This window comes from Amblyomma mixtum, chromosome 5 (assembly GCF_055824585.1).
Source record: "Amblyomma mixtum isolate Tamu chromosome 5, ASM5582458v1, whole genome shotgun sequence".
Taxonomy (NCBI): Eukaryota; Metazoa; Arthropoda; class Arachnida; order Ixodida; family Ixodidae; genus Amblyomma; species Amblyomma mixtum.
The window spans coordinates 80,055,678-80,076,444 of record NC_143016.1 but is presented as its reverse complement, the minus strand read 5'-3'; the positions used below and the strand labels follow the sequence as shown (position 1 = coordinate 80,076,444).

Genomic DNA, 20,767 nt, shown 5'->3' with positions numbered 1-20,767 from the left:
CGTGCCGGGGGGTCCAAAAAGGAGTCTCATTTCGGTGGAAATAAACGTTTTGATGATGATGATGAATCACGTGACACAACCTGATTACCACGTGGCTTTCTCACTGCCTCTGCGGACAACTTTCAAGGTAAAAATTCAGTGTCAAAGTTCAGATCAGAGGTTAAAGGTCAACGTCAAAGTTGAAGGTCTAAGTTCAAGGTCAAAGGTGGTCCAATGTGTAATCAGACATAGCAGCATTAGCCACGACTTATCCAAAGGTTGTTTCCAGGTCATTCGGAGGCTCACGGTGAAATGCGTCCCAGCTATGGTAGTATAGCCTTCGCTACAAAAGAAAGTAAGTGATGGTTTAGGGTATTGCGCACCGGAATAATTTCGAGCGCATGTTTTTAGCGTTCTCTGACATCGTAAAGCACGCGAGCGTAATTTGCATGTCACCTATTGAGTGACCCGAACCGGAACCTAGCAAGCAAACGAAGTTTTCTGTCTCACACTCTCCATTGATCAACTAATTCACTAGGGAAGAATTTCCTAGCGCTCTTATGGCTCTTACGCTCGCAACGGCAAATCGCGATTCCACAGAACATCAGTGGGGCGTACCGAACATTCGTAATACCACGGCTAATTCTGAATGTTCTGTTTGAGGCTGCGCATGGTGGAAGTCGGGCAAACTAAAAACATTTCTCCAGATTTTTAGAGCTGGGCATACAGGCGTATCATATGACCATGATTATCAGAATAATATACAGTTTTCCTATCAGTCCTGAATCGTGTGCGTAACGGCATCACATAGTTTGGTACGTGCCTAGAATGACGGCATCGTGGCGCCGCATCGACAAGAGGATACATTTTTTCATTTGGAAAAGGACCTAACCCATTCAAGCTAGAGAGAGGGCAGGCAGGCGGTTTCTTCGCACACATAAAGTGAGCAAGGGAAAGGAAAGACTCTGGGTGCTTGTCAACGCCCGGACAAGAGGACTTGTATTATTCTGGGCGAAATGGTCATCATTGACGGGGTTTAAATAAAGTGCTTACTCCGAGGAGGAAAGTCCGGTGATACGGCTTTTCTCTTCGGAGTCAAGGCCTTATTTAAACCCCGCCAATCATGAAATGCTTGCCCAGACAAATAGAAGACCTCCTGTCAAAATGTTCGCAAGCTGTCAGAGCCTTTCCCCTTCCTAGTGCCCTCAGAGATTACTGACTTGTTGTCTTGTATTACACGCTGAAAAACACATCAAGATAGTGGAGCTTGGGCCTAAGTTACATATTTCAGTCTGAAAAATAAACCATAATTTATTTGTTTATTTGAATTACACTAGCTTTGAAAAATATACGATGAAAGAATAAAGAATACAGTCGACAAGCTTCACTTATTTCCTGAGGCTTTCTTTCTTTGCCAGCGCGGAGAGATGCTGAGATGGGTCTGCTAACTTTTCACTTACCTGTGCGATTTGTAGAAGCACGCGGTCCTAACCTTGAATTCCTGGCGCATGTTCGGAGTCCATAGACTTCCACTGCGCGCTGGGGTGTTCGCCATCACCAGCGAGTGGGCAATTAGTGCGCCCATAGTTCCCAGGTTTAGTTCTCTGCGCAGTGAACGGGTTGAAAAGAGTAAATTTATAACTTGCACTAATCCATAGTAATGGATGAAATTGGCACGTGAAAATATGTCTACTAGCGTACCGCTTATTTTTCGGAAGCGAATGGAGAGAAAAACCACCGACCCCGAAGTGTCAACATTATAAAACGTGATGCTAGCTACGATTTCACTCCGCAGTGAAACAAGAATGTTGAAGCTTATATATGTGCTTGGAATCCAATAATTATAATTGTTTCTCTGCTCTGTGTATAGTTTGTTCGCAAAATCACGCTGCGGTAATTACTTATCCTACTCAGAGTTTCCGCTACTCATATAGATAGGATGAAACTCACACAGGCACCAGAGAAGAGTAGAGCATGTGGGCCGAAGTGAGCGCGGTTGGGACCATCAGTCCAGGCAGCAGGTCAGTGTGCAAGATGAGGCCTCTCAGGTAGGCTTCGATGACGTACCGTTGCGTGCTGGGTAGGGGCAGCTCAATGGAGACCGCCTTATGCGTAGCCGAGAGGACGATGTACACCTCCGGAAAGCTCTCCGGCCACTCCTTGAGCCTGGCCTGATAACGAGCGACACTCTCTTCCGCGACATCAGTCGATTCACTGGGCAGCTGGACTAGCCGCATGGTGTCGAGGCCTTCGGAGAGCAGCGACCAGTTGCCGGCACCCGCCCACAGCAACGAGCCCGAGCTGACGTAATGCTTAAGGACGCTATTGTAAAGTCCCTCGACAGTCCTCTTGGTCTGGCTCGACCATCCGAAGACTCGAGACGTCACATGCACGCAGAAGTGACTCATCACAAGACAGGTCCTCTGCAGGCAGTTCCTTTCCACGACCGCGCTATTTGCGTACAGCAACCTCTTCTCTATGAAGAACAAGATCACGTCTGCAACTGCCTGAAGAGACAGGTACGCCCGAAGCGGTGCAGTCTTGTTGAGGACGTTGCCGAGGTGTATTGTCACGTTCTGGATCTTGTCGGCGTCAGTTACAAGAACCTTGACAGCGTCGGACACGTTCAGGAATGCCTTAAGTAGCGACGGCCACAGTGATGGTGTCACGGTCGGCGTGAGACTGGACAGCGTGCGCAGGTCGTGCAGCAGAGTCGTGGGCTTGTCACCGGACAACGCTTTATGCATGGTCGCATCGATCTTCACCACTTCAGAAAGTGTGCTGTCTGAGAGAGGGACCAAGGGCTTCACGATGTCTTTTACTAGGTGGTGTTGAAAGTGACTACCCAGTTTCTCACGCAGAGACCTGCCCGGCGTTATGATCGGGTACGTGTCGTTCTCGTGGACAGCTAGACTGACGTCAAGGAGCACGTCGATGCCATCGGTAACCGAGGTGCGGACGATTTCTTTGATGAGGTTGTCCAGCGTTGAAGCGGCAGAGAACCGCTTAACCACTGTGTTAAGGCGATCAAGCACTCTCGGTGGAATGTCAGCGTCGACTGGAGAGCTGAGAAATTGATGGCAGGACCTGAAAGGCAACCTGCATATATGTCAAGAGTAGGTATTTGAAAATTTTTTTCCCGACTAAAGCTGCCACAAACGAAAACTAAAGCCAAGACTTGCCACTGGAATCGCTGAACCTTCTAAAGGCAGTGAGAAGAACACAACTTCACGCGCTTGACTTCTACGATTGCTAAAGCATTTTTGGCTTTGTGACATAAAGCTGAAAACTGGTTCTACGCTCTAAAGGAATCGCATGATTCAATGGAGGGGCAGAAGATTACACTCACTGTCATGCGCCACTATAGCAAAAGCGGCGCCGATAAATTCAAAAAATCATGCCAATGGCCTGAGTACCACCAAACACTTGTTGTATAGAGCAGCAACTCAAGCAGCTCTACTGCTTTCTTCACGTAGTATTGAATGCCTGAGAAATCAAGAATTCTGAACAAGAAAACTATGAAAAAGATTGTCCAGTAAAATTTTTTTGAAGAGTGAAATCAAATTTTCAATTGCTAAAAATCATTGTAACATGTTATGAAGTGCTTACTTTTTAAGTATTAAAGAAAACAAGCCTTTAGCGATAGAATACAATTCATTAAAAAAAAACATAGAGGTCTGCCTGGTTGGGAGCGGAAAGGCTGGGAGAGGAATCTAGGGAGTGGTTAGCATTGCCCCGTGTCTGCGGTTCATCCATCCGTAAGAGCCCTCCCCCCCCCCCCCCCCCCCCCCCTCTAACATCCACGGTCTACATTCAGTGACTCGGCCGATGAATAAACAAGGGCTTAAGAAGGCAAACTGCAACTCACCCGCAGTCACAACTGATGAACGAACCGATTAGGTTTTGAAACATCGTGTTTTTCAATTTTTTGGTTGGCGTTCTTTCTAACTTAAGCACAATTCCTATTTTTCCGTACCCGAACCCACCTGTAAGCGTGGGCAAACAGTAGGGCCCCGGTCTCGCTCCCCAGTTCCAATGCGCTGTCGAAGCGAAGGTTATTGTCCAGCCTATCGTAGAAGCGGCTCACCGATACCTGCACCATGTCGCCGCTCTCCTGCCAACGGTGACAGACGTACCTGGACGACGTGAGGCGTTAAGCGTTACGGTGACACATCCAGTATACTTGAGCAGAGTGTTGTTCTGAGCCAGTTGTTAAAGCATGTTTAAGGGAGGCGTAGCTCGAAAAAAAAAAAGACAGGGACGAGAGAGACACAAGACACAGGACCAGCGCTGGTCCTGTGTCTTGTGTCTCTCTCATCCCTGTCTTTTTTTCGCGCTACGATTGCCTTAAACCAGTATACTTAGAAAGCTAATTTTTGTCGGTAATTCTTTTATAAACTCTCCCGGGGCCTATGAATCTGTCAACAGATTCTTAACATTTTACAGATATAGCTTGCTTCATATGTGGTTGCTTTTAGCAACCTCCAAGTTAAATGACAGTTACGTGCGCACCACTTCTGGAACAATCTCTCCCACGTCTCCTCCTATCAAGTTTGCCTGCGAACTCCCCGCATGGATAGCCCACTGGAAGCTCTTTCATTATGAAATTGCTCAAAGCCCCCCATATAACCCACGCATCAAAACTTGTCACACTGACTGAGCCAAAGCTCTAAGGTTAGCAGACTGCCACGCCACTTGTGGATTCAGACGAACTGCTTAGCGGTGATAAAAAAACAGAGAGAGTGAGAAAATTAAAGAAGGAGAGTGCCATCGATAGCTGACTTTCTAGATAATAGGCGGCACCACTATCTGCAAACCTTAGCGAAGTGGTCTCGGGGAGTAGTCGGCTTTCGAAACGGGGGTCCAGAGCTGCGGGGACTGAATAGCTTTGTATCCACTAGCCTGAACCACCGCTTGACCTTGCCTGAAGAAGTCGTGGCAGGGGTCTTCCAGCAGGTCGCCGACTCTCTCGAGGTAGTAGTAGGCGCGCAGGCACTCGTCTGTGGCGCAGCGCTCCGTTCCGACCACTTCTTTCTTGGGGCGGGACGGCAGCAGCAGCAGCCCCACCATAGCACCGATGGCGACGCAGGCCATCACGACGGACGCAATGGTGCGGCCGGCCTTCTGGCGCACCGCTGTGCCGAGCGATGCCGTGTACTCGCGGAAGCTGACCTTGCCGACTGTAGTGGCCACGGGCGAGCAAAAAAATTGATTTGCAAGACGTTTACCACTGCGTAACGCGAGACTGAATGTCATCTAGTATACATGGTGCTTAATATATTGCTGTTTAACTGTTATTATTTGTCTCTTCCATGGCAGAGTATATATGACATCATTAAGCTATCAACCGTGGCGTCACTCTGCTCGGACTACACAGCGTGACAAGTCGTCACGACGCGTTGCAATGACGTCATGCGTGATGTAATGTATGTTGACCAATCAGCTTGGCGCGTTGTTCCATCAATGCCGACGCCGCATAGCCGGGAAATGTGCATTGCTGTAAAGATGAATACCGGAAAAGGCTCAAACTCTTCTTATGATTCTGAGACTAATGAGTGATCATTTGTCTGACAAATAGAGAAGAAACTAAGCTTTCTGTGATGTTTCACAGAAAGCGCTTTGATAATTCCTTGCTCTTGAATCGTTTTTTTAGGGCCGTGGGATTCTGCAAAAAAGTTGTGCAATCACTCATGAAAAGTTTTTGAAAGGAGTCCTGACTGAACAAAGTACAAGCAGTGTTTTCTGGGCTTCGAGAAGCCAGCGAGCTGCTCGTTCATTCTCACACAAGCTACAAAGCATTTTAAGCATCTCCTTTCTCCTCTTTTCGTTCTTTCTCCCACAAAATTGCTCCTCAGATATTTTTCTGTGGATGACTCCCACAATGCTAATGCCTAATTTTCCCACGAGGACATCAATAGAGTCGCCGTGATGGGCGCTAAGTGGCGTATCAGGGTGCGCGCTAGGCCGAAACGCTGTTGGCGCCGTTCCAACGCCGTCTGTACACGGCGACGGCAGCCGCAACCGCGAGCGTTAATACCCCTACACTCTCGGAAGAGTCACTGAGCATGGCTGCTCAGCTTCAAGCAAAGAGAACAATTCTGAACTTCTCGACCTCTAGTTAACGAACGCCGGGCGACGTTCACATGGACACAAAGAATGCCTTTCATTACGCCATGACAAGAAGCCCTGACTGCTAGGAACGCTGTGCGTAGCTCAGCGCGCTTCAGTGTGGTCAAGATGAACAGAACGGTCACCAAGCACGAGTGTATAATTGCGACTCAAGGATCGCAATTATCTCATCACGCACGAAGTTTCTCCGGCTATTATTGGATTTAGATGCAGAATTTGTTTTGCTTATTATATCAATAGTTTAGTGCCTGTTTCTCCGCGATCTGAGCGCACCGCATGTTAAAGAAATCAAGGACATTTCTCAATTTTTCTCGTTTAAGGATACATTCCAGCTGCTAAAGGGAAGGTACTCGCCACTCCTCACTGCGCAATCGCAGTAATCTTCTACAAGGTAAAGCAGTAGTCGACCTCAATCAGGGCGAGATAAAGCCGCTAAATAATGTGAAGTCAGGTTCGAAGCGTAATCCAGGAAGGAAACGTCAGTAGTGCGAGAAAAAAACAACCAGCGTCGTTAGCAGGAGCGTCAAGACACAAATTAACCAAACACTGAAGACGCTTGCTTCTCGCCGGCTGAACTTTATTGCGAAAGCAATACTAGTTGCACTTTCAGCCCGTCGCGTAGCGAGGCCAGTAGCTACCATATTAGCATATTGGATTGGATTGGATTGCATTAGATTGGATTGGATTTGATTGTATAACCGATGCATCACAACAAGTCTAACCACAAGCAGCACCACCAGCTACACTACCAGCTGAACCATGGCGTAGCTACGGATATTGCTTTCGCAATTACCGGGCTTAACCAAGCTAAGCCACAACCATTTTTTTTTACTTTCTTCTGATGCTGACTCCTGCCTAAGTGGCTGGTAAATAACTCAAGAACAATGCTCAAAAAACAACAGATAAACGCTTCGTTAAGGGCAGATAGTAAACACCCTTCTACAAATTGCATGCAGCCGACTCAGTTTCAGTGCTGCTTCATTTTGCAATAGCTCAGAAAACCTGGAAGAAAATTCGATATAAGAATCGACAAAGTGATAAGGAAACCTAGAAATAGTCAGTAGTGACATATAACACAGACAGTGCATCAATCACTTGCGTAAGTTCTCACACAAATCAACGCGCCGCACTTGGTCACAAAAGAATGCCGCCATAGCACTCAGTCATCAATAACACCGTGCCCACAAGCGATCGTTTTCCTCTGCGTCGAACAGAGCGAATTATCCCTCGAAAACTGCAGCTGTCCCTAAAATGTTCGTAGTGGTGACATTGTTCCTAGAACTCACCCGCTATCATACACAGTTAAATGACGCAAGTTGGATCGAATTTTATAAAACTCAACAGTTTATTTTCTCCATCGTGTTTTTTACATTAAATACAATGAGGTAACAAACATGATGATCTGGCTCTTATCGGCGCTGGCGGTGACGCAGCTCCGGCGCCTTGTCGCGAAGTTTGACCTTCATCAACCGTATAGACCTTTTCACTGTCCACAGCTTGTTTGAGCGCGCGTGCGTGTTGTACTGCGCTGCGCATGCGTAGTATATGTCTGTATGAAATCCACCAATCAGGACGCAGCAGGCGCAGCAAAGTGGAAATATGGCTGCGCCCAAAAAGGCAAATTTCAAAAGGTATATAAGACACGGCAGAAAAGTTCTACGTAGCGCGCGATTGCGGGCTTACCGAGATTGTCTTCAGCGTCAGACTGACGGGAACGGCAAAATGACTGCATGCTACACACAAGGAGCCCACAACACACCACTCTTCCCACAGTCTACGGCAGTTAGTTTCACAACTATTTCTCAGAGTGTAATTATATAATAATAGCTCTGACAAATAGTTGGGACAAGACTCGCTGAAAAATTAACAACGACGCTGATCTGTATCGTTACCTGGTGGAGTAGATTTTAATCAAGGGAGTTAATAATATCGACTCGAGCGCAGTCATGCGCATATAAGAAAGAAGAAAATAAGAAAAAGAAAATCTACAGGCAAGAACGAATTCACCTTCAACTGCGAATATTATCAGAAAAGTTGTACAGCTTTCCTTTCTACCCGAATGACTGCGGCAACGTCATTAGTAAGTTTGTCTTCAACATCTAAACAAATGAGCTTGCGAAGCGGCGAGCTCACTAATAACCGTCCACTTATACCCGCTCATTCATTTACCGATATGCTTGCAAGCCTGACTAGGCTTCTTAAAATAAGACTTTAAAGTAGACTTGCCACTTACATGTGACTTTTAGCTTTCTGGCGATGGTGTTTAGTTTGGAAGAGCTCTCCCGCGGTCTGCCCGAGATACCCGAGGTGCGCATGGGAGAGCTGGATTTCACCGAGGTGCTGACGAAAGGCGCGTCAAACTGGGACCGCGACATCTGCGCCGACGTCAAAAACGAGGACGTAGGCCCTTGATCGCTGACCGCCAGTGAAGGCAGGCTCCGACTCTCCGTGCGCGGTTCTGGCGGCGCCGCGCCGCTGGATGGAACGGCCGAAGTCACCTCTGTGCAGGTCTTGGCTTCGTCCATCTTGCCGCCTGTGCGCGCCACACGGTTGTTTCCTCTTTCAAACGTTTGCTCTACGACACGTGTAATATTTCCAACAAGCCCTCTTTCACGTTGACCCATGTAGCTTAGCAAACACAAAGAGATAGAGGGACAGAGGGATAGGAAATAAGGGGAGGTTATCATAAGTGTTCCGGCTGGCTGCCCTGTAACCTGGGAAACGGAAGGGGAAATGTAAAAAGCAAAGCAATGGGTAGATGAAAGGAGCAAAGACGTAAATTAAAGACGTCCATGTTACGTTTGCCTTCAAGAGAAGGCAAACGTAGCACGGGGCAGCAGAAAGTTAGGTGGGCGGATGAGATTAGGAAGTTTGCGGGGATAGGGTGGCCGCAACTGACAAAGGACAGGGTTAATTGGAGAGATATGGGAGAGGCCTTTGCCCTGCAGTGGGTGTAGTCAGGTGGATGATGATGATGAGTCGCTTGAGTCGTACTTATCACGCAATCGCAACGTCTGCAGGTATACGACAATAGTGCCTGGTAAACCTTCAAAGCTTACGACTTCTGTGGCCACCATCGCAAGACTTCGTGTCTATGACCGGCAGGACGTACGATGTGCCGTAATAACAGCCGGCGACCGGCCAGTAAAAGAAAGTGACTGGTAAACTTTACTGCCAAGGGCAGCGAAGTCGACCGGAGGAACTTGTGTCTCGCATGCTATTCCACGCACCGGAAGGGAAAGGAAAGATCAGTAAGAGGAAGAGAGCGAGAACGGTAGGTGAGGATCGCACAATCAAACTAGTTACAAGTGGTGTGCAAGACAAAGTGCACATGTCCACGCGCACAAAATGATGATGACGATTATACAAACAGCAGGGAAACGTAATCCAGTGCGGCTGAGACTGGATGAAATCCCGAGCTGAGGATATTTGCTGGGACAAGGTGGCCGCACGGCTGACCCAAGAGAAGTCTTCGAAGCGGTGGAGCGAACTATTGCCCTCACCTTTCCAGCCTTTGGAGCTCTATGGCTACCGCAAGTGCCCGACTAGAAGATTTTACAGCGAAACTCGTGGCATTGAAACTTTTGCCTACTCTGATAAAAGTCAATGGAGCCAGAAAACAAGTCTGAAATCTCACAGAAAGCAGGACGAGAGCCCGTCTACCGTATGTTCTCGTCCTTGTTTTCTCACGCCATTGCAGTTCATCAGTTATGCCTCGTCACCAACGAGCTCAACCAAAGTCCTTTCGACTGAGGCTGCGCGCAGGACGCAAATCAGATTGGCGCGGCCGATGCTTGGTACCTTACGTACGCAGCTCGAAATCTTGACGAGTCGAGCCTGTACTTCACCCGATCATGACAGTAAACAAAGCGACGATGAAAGTATGCACGAGAGCATTATGGAGCTTCTTACGCCACGTGCAAGCAACCGATACGCTTTTGTTTTTATGCTCTTCAAGACTTGAATCGTTCGCGGTAGCTTAGTCACTATGGTGCTCGGCAGCTGATCTTATTTGGCTTGGTTTGGTTTATGTGGTTTAACGTCCCAAAGCGACTAAGGCTATGAGGGACGCCGTAGTGAAGGGCTCGGGAAATTTCGACCACCTGAGGTTATATCACGGAATGAAATTCGGGAGAGGGAAAGAGGAAAGCAAAGATGGAGGTGGGTTAGAAAAGGCGCCCGTGTGCTATGCTAAGTCAGAGAAGGTTCAAGAGCCCCAGGTGGGCTAAATTAATCCGGGGCTCTCCACTACGGCGTCCCAAGTAGCCTATTTGTCATTTCGGGACGTTAAAGCCCACGCGCACAAAAAAAAAAAAACGCACGTACACATGTTGAGAACTGCGTTAAATAGATTGACCGCGCTCAATTACGATCTTCAAGCCATTACTCTAAGGTAGGTACGAGAAAAGTCTGCCTGTATTTCAGAAACAAAAGCAATCAGACTACATACCGCTGGTGTCGGTTACAGCACGAGGTGCCTCACACAGCTGCGGGTCCTCCCCAGCCTTGGACATCGTTATATAGATGACAGAACGCTGTCACGTAATCGTCAACGCGTGTGCGCGAAGCGTTGACGCTCTTCTTCTACTTCTTTTCTCGTCCCTATCTTCTGCCTCTTCCTCCTTCTCTGACTAAAGGAAATTCACTTCTAAGCACTGGCAGTGTTAACGATGAAAGGGCTGAAGCCCGTGGTGTCGCCAGAATAGAGTCTCATCAACCGACCATCCCTTCCTGTCCGTCCGCAATTACTCCTACTTCTGCACAATCGGGGTGATCAGAAGACTGAGTTTCTATATGAAGAACAACTCTTGCCTATTTGAATGTATGAATGTTTATTTGACAGCAAAACAAAGGGTCTGTCGAGGAGGCTGACAAGAAGGCAACGAATGCCTGACTAAGTGTCAGTCTTCTTTCTGAAAGGGGACTGTACCAGGACAAAACAGAAGTGCGGGAAATTCGTAGTGTATTGCAATTGTTCTCAAATAACTTATAGACGCTGAAATTTCTCGAGCTGCGAAACTCAGAAGCCGGCAGATCTCTCTGAAAGGTCTGACGGTAATGAACGGGACTCGAAGAAGCAACCCAGGCGCTGAGCTGCAACAACAATAGCAGTGTATTGAGCAAGCACGTGTAGAGATAGTGTCAAAGCAGAATTAGAAGACAAAGAAGAATAGCAAAAAGAAGAGGCGGAGAAAAAGAACATAAAAGAAAGGAAAATAAGAAAAAAATTGAGCCGAAACATTGCCAAGAATGTTTTAGGTTTCAAATGCGGCATTTTTCTAGTCTTCACGTGCGCCGATAGAATGCCGATGGATAAATGTCCTCTCCCCTGCGGGGCATATGGATCGTATATATTTCTTGTTCACGCTGGTCTCCATGTTTTAAGACTAGCCACTTGCTTCCACAAATCCCCCAAGATCCGCCAAATTTCAGTAAATCCAGTATTAAGTTGAAGTCCAAATATCAATGGGAGGTGAAAGTGCCGCCACCAGCAACCGCAAAGTTTTATAGAGAGCCATTTCCTTTCGTATCCGCCACTTGTTTCTACGAATGCCCGTTTCGACGTTAATGGCTTATGTAAGAGCCGGTTGCCAGACTTATTTTCCAAAATTTACAAAAAAAACTTCATTGTTTTCGAATAAGCACTGCAATAAAGAGGTGATTTTTATTCCCAGAAAAGTGTAAGTACAGATATAAAGAGATCGAGGCTATTAAACGAAGTGCGCCTGAGTCCGTCCTGCGTACAGCCCATGATAGACCGGCGTAGTGGTCCTGTATATGTCTCCCGCATATATAGGAACACTCGTCCGGCGATGCCAACAACGCCATCTTGTGATGGCGACGACGACGCCGGATTTTCCACAGGACGGGAACCTTAGCGCTGTAGCTTTAGGAGTGTATATACGTCGGTTCTTTTGGGTTCGGTTGCGCCAGAATGAAAAATGCACGGGAACTGCTGGTCGTTGACCGTATGTCATGGCAACCCCGCCGCTTTGTTTTCGCTGTCTCAGGGGGCGCACGTGTCACCGCTTCACGAAGTATATTGCCTACGTTCTTCTGTACGTCTTACTGTTTTGGAGCAGTGCATACTTGATCCAGGATAAGGAGGAACGCCACTGCCCGCTGAGCAACGTTTCGAAACATCTGGGCACGTGCGGTAATTTTTGGCGACGGATAAACATACATAAGCCCGACGACTCAGTCTTAATGGAAGGGAGGGAGCGGGCAGTGATTTATTGAAGAGTTTTGAAGACTGCATGCTCGCGCTTTGATATGTTTCTGCTAGGAAATGTTTTGTGCGCTTTATTTACCACGATCGTGATTTTTCTCTTTCCTTTCTCTTTCTGTAAAATCTGCATGTTGTTAATTAATACGTGGCATTGTCTTATTGTATTTTATTATTTTCTGGGTGAAAAAGCTTGACGCGTGTTCATAGCCTTGGATTTTCACCTAGAGTGTTAATATTTTGCTGATACTAGAAACAAACTCGGTTCTGTGTTTTTTTAAGCATGAAATGCTTTTTGCTCCCGTTGCCGGCAGTGTGGTGACGTCACGCCGCGACAGAGAGCCAACATCCGGGCACTGAATTCCACTCATCCGGGCACTGAAACGAGAGCATCCTGGCACCGTACGAGATTTAACGAGACTCACTAAGAAGGAGGGCCGCGCTTCCGCGCCGTCCCCAAGGATGGCGCTGCGGTCCCACACTCACGCATGTAAAAGACCGGCCGCTGGACTTCAGCTCATGAAGGTTCCCCCTTTGGCAGGCAGATGTATACACGCTCGCGGAGTATTCGTACGCGCTGAAGATACATTCTTGTCAGGCCTGCGTCTCGTCGTGTCCGCGTACGCTTCTGCATCGTCCTGCATTTCATTGCCGCCACCGTCACAGCTGCTTAAGCCGAGCAATGGAGCCTGATGAAAGGAGAGATAGGAAGGGTCTTGCGGAAAGCGATCGCTTTGCGAGTGATACGCCCAGAAGACTGCTCGCCCCTGCCGACAACGCCATGATTATGCGGCCGCTCCCGAAAGCTACAAGGCCGCCACGGTTCGCGGCTGCCCGTACTATTGCAGACGATCGCTTCGACGCAACAAGAAGAGCATGGTGTGCTGTAGTGTGGTGTGTTGAACACTAGACCCATTTCAAGATTTTGACTAGTACCATTTACAACCAATGTGCTATGCCCGTAAACATTTCATGCTTACTCTACTCTCGGTTACGGGAGAGGCCGAGATTTTTTTTTTTGTTTACACACAAACTGTGACATCGCTTTTTCTTTGAGTTTGAGCCATCAAATTTCTAGGAATGTTCCATGCAACCATTGTCGTTTTTTTTTTCCTTCCTGTGACTCTAGAAGAGAAAACCCATGATTGGGATGTGTCCTCGAGTGCACCTTTATTTTCTGTGGACGCTACACTTTCCTGGTGATGTAATTCCACTTTGGGCTTTTGTTTCGGGGGCATTTGAACTCGTGAAGGCGATTGCTAATCTTTTTCTCCCTATCTCCCCGGTCACTAAGTAGGAAGTTAATGGTATTATTATTATTATTACTGTTAATATTAATGTTGTTTATATTATTATTAATACATTGCGTTAGGCATGGGACGACCGCTCAGATCATGACAATATTGGCAGTCTAGAAGTGAATCGGTGAAAAATGCAGCGACCTCAGGCGGAGCCTATCAGCTCCGAAGGTTTTGAGGTGATGTGTAGTCTGCACTCTGGGCGGGAGTTTCGCCGAGTTTGTGAGATCGCGCCGCAGGTTAGGCGGTGAGCTGGCAAAAGGAGAGTATGAGTATTTGATGTATGTTAAAAATAGCCAAAAAGGCGCGAACTGTTGAACACAGCCCGGATAATAATCAATCATGGTGTTTATTGACGCATTATATAAAAAAAAGTTACAACTGACTGACTGGCTGATTGATTGATTGATTGATTGATTGATTGATTGATTGATTGATTGATTGATTGATTGATTGATTGATTGATTGATTGAGCAAGAAATCCCCGGAGAAGCATCCTAGGTGGACCACTTAGGTAACATGACCTTGTGGACTCGTCACAGCCTGCCCACCGGATTGTGGAGAAATTGACCACTGTGGCAGATGGCAATTAAGTTAATGATTGTTAGCGAGCGGTTCATCGGGAAGAACAACCTAGCTCGCTCAAGCCGCACTGGTGCCAGCCCCTGCCAGCGCAGGAAAGTGGCGCATTTCTTAGCGGCTGCACCACGGGGCCAAGAGTCGGGAATGAACAATTCCGTACACATGGGCATCAACCCATTAAAACTATCGCGTCAAAGCCTTAAGGCAAAGCTTCAGTGTGCCCTCCAATTTTCATTCTATAGTTTTCCAGGATTCACTTCCTGCGGCGGGCTTCTCAATCTGCTTCTACTATTTAGTAGCTTGAAAAAAACGTCTTTTGAAAGCTATTATACATCCAATAGGCAAAAAGTTCTGATGACGCCATGTCAGCAGAGTATCACTTTGATCATAGTTCGCAACTCACTTCTGTCCTGTCTTCGGCCGCACATGCTCTTGCTAACTGCGCCATACTCGAAGCCATCTCAGGGATTCAACGTTTGAATCTTTGTAAAACATTGGGCAAGAGGTTTCGGCAACATTTGCCCAATTTCACAGGGAAAGGAAAAGCGCAGCCACGAACTTACTTTTGTAGATGCGACTGATGAGTAATGATCATACCAGGATGTTCAATATGTTACCATTGCCTAGTAGTGGTTGCGTTAGTTACACGCTATTTATCGAGATCACTCAGACTTGCCGCTTGGCGCAACGAAGATCTCAGTGGGCCAGTTACACTAGATGTGTTTTGTCGCCCCTCCCTATGCAAATGAAAGTCTGTGACTACTAATTCATCAATAAACCAATCAATCAAGGAGCCCCAGCGAAGTAAGAAGAGATGGCAAAAACTACATCGTCAAGGAGCACTGAAGCGTTGCAAGGCGAACAATATCGCTTGAATGGTGTCGTTTCGTAAAGTGTTCGCATTTCTGAAACATTTTAGAAACTAAGAGTTATTTCGCCCCCGTACTCGAAACACATGTACTCTGTGATGTCAGTGCACGTTGAAGAACCCCAGGTGGTCGAAATTACCTGGAGCCGCCCACTACGGCATCCCTCTTTACCTGAGTCACTTTGGAACGTTAAGCCTCATAAAACCATGCAACCAAAAGGTCCCACTAAGCATTTACATCTTCGCGCTCCTATTTCAGATAATTTTTGTGTTCTTTGTATATGCGAAGCAATTCGAGATTTTATTTCTTAAAATTCATTGCCTTTGTTTCTCAGAGAACCTTTTTTTTCCTATTACAGCGTCTATCTTCGCAGCGGCAACGTCCATGCTCGCAACCAGCAGGCCCCATAGCGCCCTAGATAGGACGGCCTAGATAGTTTTGGCTAAACATGTACCTGCTTCGTCTTTCTCTAATCTCTCTTTGTTTATCTTGTTAACAAATCTCTGAAGGGCGCAGGATGTACATGCGGTGGGACCACATTTATCGTGGTCTCGACTGCAGGAGCCAGTTTATTTTCTTACGTTAGCCAAACCGTCGAAATAAGGTCAGGGAGAGCATGGTGATTTGTGGGGTTCACCTAGGTTGCCAGGAAACTGTTTCATCTTCATATAGGTGGAAGTGGGTTACTGGTGTTGGGAGTAGAAGGGGTCCTACTGAAAAGCCAGTGTCGTCGATAGCGACAAAGAATGTCAGCCATTATTCTTAAGAGAAAAGCGTAGAGAAAGCCATTTTTTGCAGGCTGCTAGCTCTCGCCTCTTTTACCTTTGAAATACATACACATTCACACGCACACACAAACACGTACACGCACAGGCATGAACGCCGCGCACAGGCATCTCTCACGGAGTAGAATGCTTGCTTCCAGTTCCTGCAACAAACAAAAACCGCGTACCCTCTCCCCTCTCACCCTCACCGCTTCATCATTTCATTCCCCTTACGATCTTATCCTTTAATGCACTTCCGTCCTTTTCAGTCTTTTAATTACTTTACTAGTTCGTAGAAAAACATCCTAGATGACCTTTCGATTTTTCTTCGAAGTAACTTGGTGCCTTTTTCAAAAGCAAGATGGCGCACTTTTCTTTTCACGACACATGCAGTGGACCTTGTGTCAGGCACCACGAATAGCCTGAGATGCATATAATTTCAGCGTGTAACGTAATAGGTTTACAGCGTTGCATAAAATGGCCGCAGGCAAGGAGGACCCGGTATATTCATAACCACCCTCATAAGACCAAGAGGGTTTGTCCTGAGGCTGCTGCGGCCGCCGTATCTTCTCAAATTTCCCAATCTGACATGCTTACCTTATACCCCATTTCCTGTTCTTTATTTCAATTTGGTAAACACTAATTCTTGTTTGTTTGCTCATACACATCTCTGTCTTTCCATAATTAACAGTACCACCTAATTTTTATTTTTATAGCTCCCTCTGTTGCCCTCAATCTAAGGCGGTGTGCAAGAAAGATGCAAGGTGCAAGAAAAATATATTTGCTACACGGATAGTATGATCGCAGTTATGGTAATAAATGTTGGCAAAAATGATCCGCAGAAGTATTTGCCGAGAACTAAAAATGATCAACGAGGCAATGCATTAGAATAATTACTTTATGATTGTACTTTTGTACTTTCTGTCGAATGGCGCTCAACTTAGTGTTGAAATGAGCAGGGTGAAAAGTCCTAGTTATCTCAGAGACCTGGAATTGAAATTATAAGCCCACAATGAAAACTACAATTTCTAATTTTTTTGTTTTCACTTAGTGAATTCACTAAGCAAGGAAACTGTGGCCAAGTAATAAGAGCATCAGCTTTGCATTGCAGAAGTTCTGATTCCGATTCCCGGGGCCACCGAATACCAAAAGGATTTCTAATAGGTAGATTTCTCCAACCCTGTGCTAGATTGTTCTGGAGAGAGAGAGAGAGAGACTTTAATGAATAAAGGAGAGGTCTGCCTGGTTATGAGCCTACCATGCTACTCCAGGGTGCTTAATGAAGTGGAGTTAAGAGCTGACGAAAAGGGCATTAGTGAACCTACCCCATACCTCCCAAATTTTCTAGAAAACTTTATTGGTTTACACACCGTGATTTCACTAAGTGAAGACAGAAAAGGTTAGAACAGGTAATTTTATTGTAGACACCCAATTCTAGTTCAAGGTCTGTGATATAAATGGGCGCTTCCACACTGCTCATTTCAGCAATGTCTAAATGCGTATTTCAGAGAAAGAGGTACAAATGCGCAGAAATTGAAAAGTAATGTTAAAATTAACGTTATTCAGTTCCTTCATAATTTTAAATGTTCTTCGTAACTACTGCTACTCTGCATTTTTTGTGCGAAGCCTTATTAACTAACCTTTTAATATAAGATTGCTACAGTATTTTTTGTTGCTGCTATTTTTACTGTTTCCCATCCCCTTAATTTGAAGCCTTATCGCTAGCTTCCAAGTTTCTGCGCCATATTCCCCTCCCTCCACATATGAAATCTATACCGCATGCGCAACCAAAACCTTGACAGGGATTCACAACTTTTATTCATTTCTCCTGTTTCCTCTAGTTTCGCAGCAGAAACGATATACGCTCCGTAATGACCGCACCGGAGCAAAAATGGCCTGATGTCCCTGTTCCTGACGAGGGCATTTGTACGCTGGAAAGTATCAACGTAACCTTTTAGTACAGAACTGTGTTTTCAGGGCTTCTGTGAAGAATGTTGTACTACATTCACATCCGCATTTCGCAATGGCGCTTCTGCATTTGCATAGCAGCGGACGCCTGGATAAAAATAAATCAACCTATGTATTTAAAACACACACTGTACGCTTGACCACTTACCGCATGCACTGCATACTTTGCTGTGAAGGTAGGCGTATAAGTTATTCATGCTGTCCAGTTAGAGCTTGGGAGAACAGGAAGATGAAGGGCAGTTGCAAATAGTACACCAGGAACAAGAAGATAGTCTCGGTAGCTATACAGGGGTTTCATGGGCAGTCATTGGAAATGCATTTCGCCTTTTTTTTTTCATTTAATTACCGCGAGCAACCCTCTGCAGCACAGAGATATTGGAAATAAAATGGAAAAGATCCTGGTGGCTGGCGTCGTCGTCATCGTTCATTTCGCTTTATTTTCACCGCAGACAGAGCGCAGTTGAACATATATGTTAACGCCAAACGGGGTTTCAACATAGTGGCGCGAAGGACAGCGGCGTTCTTTAAGGCACGACGCGAGGTTGAGCATTTGTCGACGTCCGATGGTAACGATGGTGGCGGGCCTCCCCAGCACAGCACAGACCGTTCTTGTGGGCTTGGCGAGGAGTGAGACGCGTGCCGCAAGGCAGTGGGAACGATGACCGGGGTTAAGACGGCGATGGGGCGCGCTGCAGTTTGCAGCGAGCGATCTTCGAAGTGCCGTCAGCGCCTGCTTTCACAAGAACAGCGTCCTTGGAGGAGATCATGTCTGGCATCTGCGTGGCTGCGTAGAAGAAGAGATTATGAACAAAAACTTCCCTGAAAAAACAAGCACGCGCCCCTAAGGCTACGGGCCTGTGGTTTGCGAAACTCGCACGAATCAAACCAGCCCTTGATGGTAATTTGTCTTCATTTTATTTATCCCTTCCCCTTAAGGCATGGTTTTAGTGTCCCCCAAGAATAAGGCATTCATCGCGTTGTGACTCTCCTCATAATATCTAACTTGAAGCTAATTTTAATGAGGTGCTGCAGAGCGCGGTAAGACAAAAAATAAAGAGCTGCTTGCCGTCATGTCTTGTTAATGTAACCCTCATTAATATAGGCGAATCTAATAGAACACACTTTTCCTGGAGACGAACGATTTTGGATGTATTTGCACACTGTTAATTTCGAAACCCACAGTTTTAAACAATGGTCAGAGTGGAATTGCGTACAACTAATTGAAGCTCATGTCTTGTTGTAGCGTTAATCTGGTCAATTCTGAGAACGATATCTCGAATGCCCGAAACAAGTATTTTCTTTTTTTTTTTTTTTTTGATCGCAGCACATCATCGCGCGAAGGAAGTGCGGATGCTCAAATACTTCAATGGCGACTTGTAGTTATATTCTTTACGATGCCAAGGTGCATGATCAGTGTTCTAGAAAACGCTGTTTTTGCCTATGAAGCCTATGCGCAGAGCTCGAAAAGTGCAGGAATGGCGGCGTGTCCGCGCCCTAAAGCGCCGACTGCACTTTTTCTATTTCAGGCTACCCGCAGTGAATGGTGTGAAAATCTCCTTCACCGCTCGCTTGCCCTACATACTTTTGAAGCAGGATGTACCTTTGCCTATGTCACATGGCATGAATGCTTGTGAAGAAAGCTCTTCATAGGCATTCATTCTCTTTGTTAGATAACCGCGTTCAGCACCTGTAAGGCGCCTAGGAGCAGCAGGTTTGTGCAGGGTGATTGGTGGTGAAGCTGAGAATGTGCAATCGGGATTAGCCTTACACTGGCCTGTCGGCAATTCCTCTGCCTCAGTTACACATTTTATTGACTGTGTCTTTAAAAGTGTTCCAAAAGTTTTTATTTGTGTACGCTTCGGACCAAATGTATTGTCGAAGTTGCCTTGCGGCTAGGTCGCCTTGTCGCCAAGGGATGGAACATGAATACCTTGTCAATACTGGAGGCAATTCTGGTGATGATCTTGCGTGACTGCTCCAAAATAAGAATTTACGTGCACCCGCTTTCCGTAAATTTTTGCTACCGGCTGTAGTACCAACGTATGAGATATGTACACTCGTAGTAAGAGGGAAGGCATCATCTCTTATTCCTTATTCAACAAGTACACCGCATTGTCCGAAGGCGTTATAGCAGAGGGGTTACAGTTGAAAGAAAAAAACACCTTTTGTAGCGCACCCTTGCATATCTGGAGGCAGGTTTCATTGTGGCCGAGTTTAAATAAAAAAATATAAAATGGCAAACAAGTTAGTCCTGGTACAGTACACTCGAATATCGCAAGAGTGGTCGTTCCGTTTATAACCATAAAAAAGCTTTTTGAAGTATATTTCTGGATTAATTCCTGTTTATTTTCATAAAACATAAGGTACAAAAGTTTAAGTGCAACTTTCTTTTAGCAGAAGTAAGAGGCTCACACTGTAAGTCTTAAGTCATTGCTGTTTTAACTTTCTTTTCTCCATTACCTGCTGAGGACGAATTTCACTGCGCTGTTGTGAATTTTAAGGCGAAAGCCTTTAATGTCTCATCGTTGTAAGCAGCAGTTGTCGACAGAAATGTCACGCTTTTCAGTTGGTCGAACCGGTCGTGATGTCACAGTGCGCCAATTTCAAACGGGGCCAATTGTACTTTGGCTAGTAACCATGCAACCAATTGATGCTCCAAGTAAGTGGGACTGAGCTTAGTTAATTGCTTAATTACTCAATTAGCCTAATTAACTTTTCTAGTCAGGCCATATAAACAAATAAAACCGAGTAGGAAATTGGTCGAGCTCGGGAATCAAACCCCGGTCTTCGGAGTGCGAGACGAGCATGCTATCCACTCCGCCATGCCTGCTTTTTTTTTTTCTTCAACATGGTATTTATTACAGTGATGTAATGTTCTATGTACATGAACTATATACAAGCCATTATGAAAAGAGTGGTAAACAATACATATTCAAAAGATCATGCACTAAA

General features: G+C 46.1%; 1 protein-coding gene across 2 annotated transcripts in view; it reads right to left on the bottom strand.

Annotated features, from left to right (window-relative positions):
- Positions 1 to 18,226: 18,226 nt before the first annotated feature.
- The window catches only part of LOC149342785 (synaptogenesis protein syg-2-like), a 116,085-nt gene continuing 113,544 nt past the window's right edge, over positions 18,227 to 20,767 (bottom strand). Inside the window, exon 13 of one of the 2 annotated variants that reach the window (XM_089542236.1) lies at positions 18,227 to 18,599. In XM_089542236.1, the coding sequence (XP_089398362.1) occupies positions 18,484 to 18,599 (116 nt within the window). In that variant the 3' untranslated portion in view covers positions 18,227 to 18,483. The remainder of the gene's footprint in view (positions 18,600 to 20,767) is intronic. The other variant, XM_089542237.1, reaches the window with a different exon arrangement.